The sequence below is a fragment of the Varanus komodoensis genome, unplaced genomic scaffold, assembly GCF_004798865.1.
Source record: "Varanus komodoensis strain SLA01 unplaced genomic scaffold, ASM479886v1 scaffold2, whole genome shotgun sequence".
NCBI classification, from domain to species: Eukaryota; Metazoa; Chordata; class Lepidosauria; order Squamata; family Varanidae; genus Varanus; species Varanus komodoensis.
This window is the reverse complement of record NW_025335568.1, coordinates 58179875-58189025: the sequence shown is the minus strand read 5'-3', so window position 1 is coordinate 58189025 and position 9151 is coordinate 58179875. Positions and strand designations below refer to the sequence as shown.

The 9151-nt window shown below is 47.3% G+C and overlaps 1 protein-coding gene across 1 annotated transcript in view; it reads left to right on the top strand.

Moving 5' to 3' along the window:
- The first annotated feature begins 574 nt into the window (after positions 1–574).
- LOC123022954 (solute carrier family 22 member 7-like) overlaps positions 575–9151 on the top strand; it is a 26645-nt gene continuing 18068 nt past the window's right edge. The window contains exons 1-2 of the mRNA XM_044429144.1: positions 575–952; positions 6448–6551. Of these exons, the coding sequence (XP_044285079.1) occupies positions 575–952; positions 6448–6551 (482 nt within the window). The remainder of the gene's footprint in view (positions 953–6447; positions 6552–9151) is intronic.

Below are 9151 nucleotides of genomic sequence, written 5' to 3'. Positions count from 1 at the left end.
CAGAGTGAAAACAAACAGGTTACTGCTTCTCCAACTGTAGCAGTGACAAGTACTACCATCTTACTGCTTTAAGCTGATATTTCAGAACTTTACAGTTTCTCTGATAACAACCATCTGTTTCTAAACCTTCTACACACAGTACTCATCACATTGACCAAACCTACAGTTCTTTACATTAGAAGTGTGAGAGGAGAGACCCTGGATTCAGCTCACAACCTAGTCTGGTGGTAACAGGCTGAACTCTCATGGAAAGTTAATTAATAAGACAGAGTTGGCATTCTTTTACTTAGCAACTGAGAATGTCTGAGTATAGCTGCATATAGCAAAACTGTTCCAAAGATCTGACAGTTTCTCTTGAGCTCCATCCCAGGAGCAGAAGACAAACACTAGGGAACGGTCGAGCAGTCCTTCGAGTGTTTTAGTGAGCAGCTGAAACAAAACACTGCTAAGCTCAGCAGAAGAACATTGAGGAGCTTCTGCCAGATCTCCTGCTTTTGTAGGACACCAGACAATCTGAAGGGGTTCCCTCTTCCGCTATCGCATCCCCTCCAAGCAAGCGAGCTCCTGGGCAAACATGAACTTCGAAGATCTCCTGCAGGAGGCCGGTGGCTTTGGCAAGTTCCAGGTCTTAACCTTGCTGCTGCTCTGCCTTCCGAGGGTCCTTCTCCCCTTGCATTTCCTCCTGCACAACTTCTTGGCAGCCATTCCTCCTCACCACTGTGCGATCCCACATCAGGAGCAGTTTGCCAATCTCACAGAGGAAGACGTGCTGCTCATCAACATCCCAAGGGACTTGGAGGAAACTTTCAGCTCCTGTGAGATGTTCTCCAGCCCGCAGTTTCACCTATTGCTTAACTCCACCTGGGCACCCACCAACTCCACATCTGCCCAGAAATGCCAGCATGGATGGGTCTACGACCACTCCCAGTTCACTGCCACAATAGCCACCCAGGTGAGCCTTTCACCTTTTGCCTTCCCATCAGTTCTGGGAGCATGCAATGGAGGGAAGGAATCAGTTGCTAGGAACAGAAAACAGAGAGAGAAGGACTTGTTACACTCGGCCTTGCTGCCACACATCACGTTCTCCAAGATGTTCAGAGCAGCTCAGGTGCTTCTTTGGTGACCACCAGACCTGCCATGCCTCTGAATGGCCTTTGGTGTAGCCCAGCCTTCTCTCATCAGGTGCTGTTCAGGAGTTCTGGACAACACCTCTCAGCATTCCTGACCATTGGCTGGAGCTGATGGGATCTAAACTTCAAAGCATGTGGGGGATATCAGGGTGATGGCAGATGTTTGTAAGCCTCTGAAGTCAAGGGTTTATGAACATCCAATGCAAGACACAAGGTCACCGGTTTTGGGTGTCTAGATTTAGCTCTAGGAAGGCGTCTGGGGTCCCAACTGGAACCAGTGTGACTCTGTGATCCTGCCTCTTTCCCTTCCCACCCCCCAGAAATCCCCTTTCCCCCCTCTTGAGTTCCAGTTGTGACATGAAGGTGGGGGCTTCCATGTCCTTTACCGTGCCAGCTGCAAAGGGGTGGGGTGGGGTGGGGTCTCAGTCTTCAGAGTCCTCAAATCACAGAATCTCGGAACCGGGACTTCAAAGAATCCTGGCAGCAGATCTCCCTCCACTGCCCTTGGTTGATTTCCCCCTTGATCAGCCAGTTCCTTGAGGGAAGGAACTTGCCTGATTTTGCCTGTGTGATTGTGTGAGCCACTGACTGTCTCGTCTTTGCAAACCACCTTTTGACGAAACAGTGGGGAAAAAATAGTAATCCTTCCATTGGCAGCAACAGTAGCGAGTGTGTCACACACCTCCAGACCATTCCCTGACTGCCCAATCATGAGTTCATAATGGAAAAAGAATTTAATTATGTGGTGGATTTCCTGCAGCCACTGCACATCATCCACTGTAGGGGGAAGCGGACGAATGCAGTGCTGCCTATTTCTGAGTGAGTGGCAGTCCCCTTCCAAATGTTTAAATAAACATACTTTGGAAAGGAGCGTTCCAATGGAATTATTTTCACCTCTGGCTTATACTTCAGATCTGTAATTTGGTGGGAAACCAGCTTAAATTTTCAAAATTTCCCCTGGGAATTGTAATTTTCAGATGAACTGAGAATTTGTAGTGCAACATCTGTAGCCCCTTCCACTGGACAAGAGCCAGTGTGTGGTTGCTTGAGAACTTACCTCCTACCCTGGAATGGATTCTCTCATTTCCTGCTGCATTCAGGCTTTCTTTTTAGCTCTTAAGTTCTATTCATCCCATAAATGAAATTTGGGCAAATTCTGGATTCTGAGTTTTGGCCAGAAAGAAAGAGAGCGAGAGAGAATGAGAGAGAATTCTGACCCATTCAGAGTAATCAAATTCAACAGGAAAAGCTGTTTCCAGCATCAAAAATGTTATATTGCATCCACCTGCCATGTAGTTCTTAAACTGTATGTGGTGGGAGCACAACAGCCCCAATTCAATATCACAAATCAGGTTGAGTATACAGGGACTTAAACCCAGCTTTTTAAGAACTTGAAATGCAAAGCTGTCTTTGTGGATGTATAAATAAACAGGCCTGTTTGCTCTCTCCTGCATTTGAGCTTTTAAAATAATTGCAAATTACAGGGAAGATCTTCTAAAAAAACAAACAAATGGAATAAAATTGCTACCACTCTATAGTCACAAAGACAAGGAGAAGGCACTTAACCCTTTCCTTTCATGCCACTTCCTGGGGGAAACTCTCAGGGCCTCCTAAAAGCTACTTTTCAGTTGGGAGAGGGAAAATAGAAGGAATATTATCGGAGTTTGGAGGAGCTAGCTGAGGTCATGCAAGGATAAAGGAAAAGCACTTTCCGCATATTAAGTTGTGCCCCTTTATACATGACATCACCTGTGCTTTTGGGCAGAGCACCTGTTTTGAATGCAAAAGACTCTTGGGTCAGTCCTTGGCATTTCCAGGTAGGGCGGGGAAGGACTTGGACTGCAAGTGCTGCAGAGCTGCTGGTAGACCAATCTTCCCTGATACAGCAGCCTTCAGATAGGTTGGGCTACAATTCCCATCCTCCCCAGCCAGCATGGCCAATGATGGGTGCTGGCTAGGGGCACTTTTCTACTCAAGGCAGAGGGTTTTCTATTCCCAGAGCCTGCCTCTGCAAATAGGAAGGTTGCAAATAGTATTTTGGGGGGTGGGGAGTGTGCTTTCTGCTTGAAGGATGTGTGTTTTGAGATTCATAATAGTCTGAAGATGATTCATTAGACATGCGTGGGGTAGGAATGAATTTAGAGAGAAAACAGGATGGTACAGTCACGGCTGGAAGGAAATGGAGTGACAGACGAAGTGGGAAGAAGGGACCCATGGCGGAGCAGAAGGACCTTCTCTTTCTCACTTCAGGTGTCTTGTATTTACTTTCACCTCTCTTCTTGGCCTTGCTCTTCTGTATCAACCATCCCCGGTTTCCCTTTATTGTGGCATCAAGCCTCTTTCAGCCTGGATCCAGGGCTGGATCCAGTTTCAAAGGGGCTCCGTTCCAGTGGTGAAGAGGGAGGGGAAAGTTCACCTGGGGAATGACCAAGGGCCAGCTTCAGCACATGGCCCTGAGGTTCAACATGCTTGACCCACGTGATTCACCTTGGAAGCTTTGTTCTAAATACCTAAGACAGCCCTGCTAGACTGAACCAAAGGCCTCTCTGAACTAGGTTTTCACAGCAGACAACCAAATGCTTGTGAGGCGCCCACAGTCAAAGATGGAGGCTAAAGCTCTCTCTCCTCATGTGGTCCCCCAAAGTCTGGCTTTTGAAGATGTGTTGCCTCTGGTCCTGCTCATGCCATTTAGTCACAGCCAGCCATATCCGCCATGTTTTCCCCCTCTGAAGCTGCCAAAGTGAGTGACCAACCATCTCATCATCTTTCAGTGGAACCCAGTTAATTATTCACCTGCATGGCCTGTCTTTTGCCAGTCTGTACAACTAGAAATGTCTTCTGATACTGGAAACTCTGCTTTTAATTAATTAACTAATTAATTTTTATACCACCCAATAGCTGAAGCTTTCCACATTCAGCGAGTAAAGCTCTCTTTACATTCAGTTGGTACATTTCAGGAAGCTTTCTTTTGTTTTTAACTTATTTTTTATTATAAGTTCCAGCAACAGCAAAAGAAAAACCTGTGAAAAGGAAACAAATGTAATGACCTATACTGGAATTTATCAATTATACATTCACTTCAGCAAATGCAGAAACTGCCATATATGGATGCATTTGAGAGTGGCGTCGATACGCCATCCATTCAGAGGCTCAAAGCATTGTTAGGTCTGTATTATAGGAGGTGAGCATTTATCCTTCCGGTGATGTAACCCTGGTCTTTTAGCTGTCAAAAAGGTGCAGAAAATCCATTTAGGTTAGCCATGTGACACCATTTAAGGGAATCTGGCAAAAGTGTCCTCAGAAGATTGCATTAACCTGAAAGGGGGTGTGTGAATTTTAAGTACTTTTGGTGTGTGGAAAGTAGGGACGTGTCTTGCCTCTAAAGGTGAGGTGGGTAAGAATCCCCCTTTTTTAACTAAAAAAAATCCTCCGCTTGCTTCAAGGAGCAACTGACTTTTTGTTTCCTTTGAGCTTTATTTTTTTTACTGCAGCCCAGCCATGTTCCTGGGGCAAAGTGCCCCTCAGAAGAGGCTACATTGTGATACCATACAGTTCCCTGGGGTGGCCTCATGGTGGGCATTTCAGAACATTGGATGCATTGCGGAATCCATTCAGATTTCCATTTATTCTGGGATCTGCCAGATCTTTGGGGGTGAAAGCCAGTGCTTGTGCTAACCCTATAAATAATGGGTCACATCAAGAGTAAGGAAGCTACACTTGTCCAGTGTTGCTGAACAGCAGTTCCCATTAGACCCAGCTAACATGCCCAATGGTCGAGGTTGGTGGGCGTGTTGTTCCATCGACAGCTGGGGTGCCACGGGTTCCCAATCCAGTGTTGGACGCTTGTTTCTCGCTCTTTCTCTGCGCTATTCAGTGGTGGTGCAATTCTGCTTTATACTCATCTGGCATCTTGGGGATATTCTGGAAGGTTCACCTCTCCCATTGAGCATCCAAGACAGTTCTCTCCATTAAAACTGCAAGAGTCCTACATCCAAAGGTAGGGTAGCTATGTGTCCTCTTACACCTGCATCACAAGGTGTCTTCTACTTGAAGGGCTACCCAATCAAAGAAAAAACAAGAATGGTTTCCCAGCAACAGTTGGCACCTGAGCAGCAGACGGAACAGGCAGGAAGAGAAGCTACTTGGTCACTGTCTTCTGCACTATGGTGAGATGAATGCATCTCTATTTAAGGACATAAACACATAAATTATGTCTAAGTGTGCATACGTACATAAAATTAGTAAGGGTCTTAAGGGAGGGGAGTCATCAGAAAAGAAGACCATCTAGTCCAACAACCTTTTTACCCAGTAGCCAATCAAATGCTTGCAGGACCAGTGGAGTGTGATGGCAAGAGGCCTCCTTTGACACCTCCTGCCCCGGCAACTGGGAAGAGAAACCTCTCTATGATTTTGCCTCCTGTACATCAGCCAGTAGCTTTCAGCATATCAAACATTAGCAGCACCCACATTACCTTTCTCAGCACATTAACTTACTGCTATCTCACCCCAGATACATTAGCCAACCTCCTGGAACTGTTTGAGAGTTAATGTTTTATCCTTTGATGACCAGTCCTTTTGCTTCCACATTGTCTCCAAAGTAAAAAGGTTCTTTGAGGGAAAGAAACAACCAGAGAACTTGCTCAGATTGAAAATTTTCTAGCATCACTACCGCTGGATGCTCCTTGAAACACTGAAAATGGAGATCGCTTTCAAGAAGAAATATGCCTACAATACTGGGGAGCCCCTGCTCTGACTTTCTTCTTGGGTACACGTAATGAGCTAATGGTTATTTGAATCGCATATTAACTGGCATTTATTTTATTTCATGGGCATTTTATTATCAAAAATCACAATAAAAATAATGTCAATCAACCAAACAACCTGTATTTGGGGTGGAATTCTAGGTGGGCTCCACCTGTCCAATCAGTTCAGAGAATGGGCCCAACGTGTCTTGTTGTTACTTTAGGGGTCCACAGTTCAACCCTTTCCTTGCATTTCTTGGAATGCAACACAAGTACTTAGAAAAGTGCAGTTCAGATTTTGAAATGTAACTATAAAAATGTGGTGTGTGCACACGCATGCTCACACTCACACTCACCCTCTTTCATGCCAAATTCAGAATGTATCATAGGCCATTGGGCCATTGATGGAGAGCATCAATTAATTGTAGACCAGTCCTGTGCAGTTTAGACAGGCGAAAGGCCCACAGCCCTTCTGCAGGGCCTTTTCTGTCTTGGCTTGTGCAGATCATGTCTGAATCGCTTTGAGGAAAGGCGGGAACTTCTGCCTAAGCACTGCTCTGGCTCTCTCATTCCAGTGGGACCTGGTGTGCGAGCACAGACGGATGAACCAAGCCGCAGCCACCATCTTTTTCATTGGAGTCATGCTTGGGGCTGTGATCTTTGGCTCGCTCTCCGACAGGTAACTCGCAACCCATCACAAGTCCCATGAGCGCCATTGGGTGGGGTCCGCATCTCATTTGGGCTGTTGCACATTGGTATAGAGGACTCTTTTGGCTTCAGATTTTGCGACAGCTGGCTGGGCTTGTTGCTCTGTTTTTTTGTTTTTTTACATTTCATATTGGATGAGGGAGACGTTGTTGTATGTGCATTAACACTCCTATGTTCACACTGAGAATCACTGAGATCTCTACCCTGACTCACCTCTTGTTCATTCAAGGTTTCAATCTGCATTTATTCTGCAGAGCAGGGGTGGATAACTGCTGGCGTCTACCCATGTGTTTAAAAGTAAAAGTATAATAAAATATTATTTTTCAAATGGTGTCTATAGTAGAGCACTCTTAAGGCCAAAATTACCTTCTCTGCAAGCTCACTTTGAAATGTTCAGAGCCTCACAGTGGTTCTGGGCAACTAAAAAAGTTAATTTTAGTTTTCTGACAATTTAATTTTGACACAGGGGGCACTTTGTAGCTGCTCCAGATGCCATTCATTCCTGAAAATTATGTGTTTTGGAGGTGTCCTGGGGCCACATGTAACCGGAAATCGATGGCCTAAGGGCGTCGTCGCCATTTGGGGCCATTCGGGGCCGTGCGGGAGCTGGGCTGGCCTTAGACGCTGTTGGGTGGGCCTCAGTAGTCGGGTGGTTGTGGGGTTTTATTGTTTTTAATTGTATTTTAATCTAGATTTTACTTTGTATGTTTTAATGGATTCACACCTGGCTGCTTCCATGGGGTTGCCTGAGGAGCGCGTGGGCATTGGGGTGATTGTGGGCAAAGGTCGTTATGGCGTTGTGGGTTTAACGTGTTGGTATAAAAGAAGGAGGGACAGATGGTTGACACCTGTTCCTCCTTCTGGTTATTCCCCCAGCCGGAAGGTTCCGAGCATGCTTATCAACCGTCCCGCTGGCCTGATGGTGCTGTTACTTAATGCCAGGTTGGTCCATAATAAAACATCCCTCATCCATGACCTAACTGTGGATGAGGGGGCCAACCTGGCTTGCATCACAGAGACCTGGGTGGGAGAGGGCGGGGATGTGTCCCTCTCTCAACTGAGTCTGCCTGGGTATCTGGTCCAGTACTGGTCACGCCTGAAGGGGAGGGGAGGGGGGGGTCGCTTTAGTTCATTGGGCTTCCTGTTCTCTAGAGACCAGGTCTAGAGTGCTTTACCTGGTGCTGGGCGACCGAGACAGATTGGGGATTCTGCTGGTGTACCGTGCACCTTCTGCCCATCAGAGTCCCTGCCTGAGCTGATGGAGATCGTCTCGGACCTGGTGTTGAAGACTCCCAGGATGCTGGTCCTGGGGGACTTCAATCTCCATGCCGAGACTGGTCTGACCGGGGTGGCTCAGGACTTCATGGCCTCCATGACGGCTATGGGGCTGTCTCAACATGTCATCGGCCTGACCCATGAACATGGACACACGCTGGACCTGGTTTTCTCAATGGGGCAGGAAGAGGGTGATCTGAGGGTGAGCAATCTATGTTTGGCTCCCCTGTCATGGTCAGACCACTTCCTCGTGAGGTTCGAGCTCGATGGCAGCCCTTGCCTCTGTAAGAGTGCAGACCCTATTGTCTTGGTCCTCCCTCAGGGCTGGATGGATCCGGATGGATTCCTGAAAGCTCTGGGGGAGTTTCCAGATGATAAAGCTGGCGCTCCTGTTGATGCTCTGGTTGAACTATGGAATGGGGAAATGGCCAGAGCTATTGACACGATCGCTCCTAAGCATCCTCTCCCACTTGGCAGAGCCCGTTCATCCCCTTGGTATACACCTGAATTACGGGCGATGAAGCGGGTTGGGAGATGGCAAGAGCGTAGGTGAAGCAAATCTCGGAATGAATCTGACCAAACACACTTAAGAGCTCATTATCGAGCCTATGCTGTCGCGGTGAGGGCGAAGAAGAATTCTTCTTCACTTCCATTGCCTTCTCACAGTGCCATCCAGCGGAGCTTTTTTGGGTGGTACAGGGGCTGGTACATCCAGGCCCTAAGAAAGATCCTGTACCACCCTCGATAACCCGCTGTGATGACTTTGCCCAGCACTTCAAGGAGAAAATTGCTCAGATTCATCACGAGCTGGACTCCACTAGTGATTCAGATTCCATAGGGGAGGTGCCAATTTTACCGTCTGGTCACATATTGTTGGATGAGTTTCAGTTATTGCGGCCTAATGATGTGGACAAGGTGCTTGGACAAGTATGTCCCACCACCTGTTTACTTGACCCTTGCCCGTCGTGGCTACTGTCCAAAGCCAAACACGGGATTGGTGCCTGGATCCTGGAGGTCATCAAAGCCTCTCTGAGGGATGGCCGGATGCCTGCCTTTCTAAAGGAGGTGATGTTAGGCCAGTCCTAAAGAAGGAGTCCCTGGATCCAGAGATGGCCTCCAATTATAGACCGGTGGCCAACATCCCATTCTTGGGCAAGGTGTTGGAACGGGTGGTGGCAGGACAACTTCAAGCTCTCTTGGATGAGACTGATTATCTGGACCCATTTCAGTCCGGCTTCAGACCCGGGTATGGTACTGAATCTGCCTTGGTCGCCCTGTACGATGACCTGTGCAGGG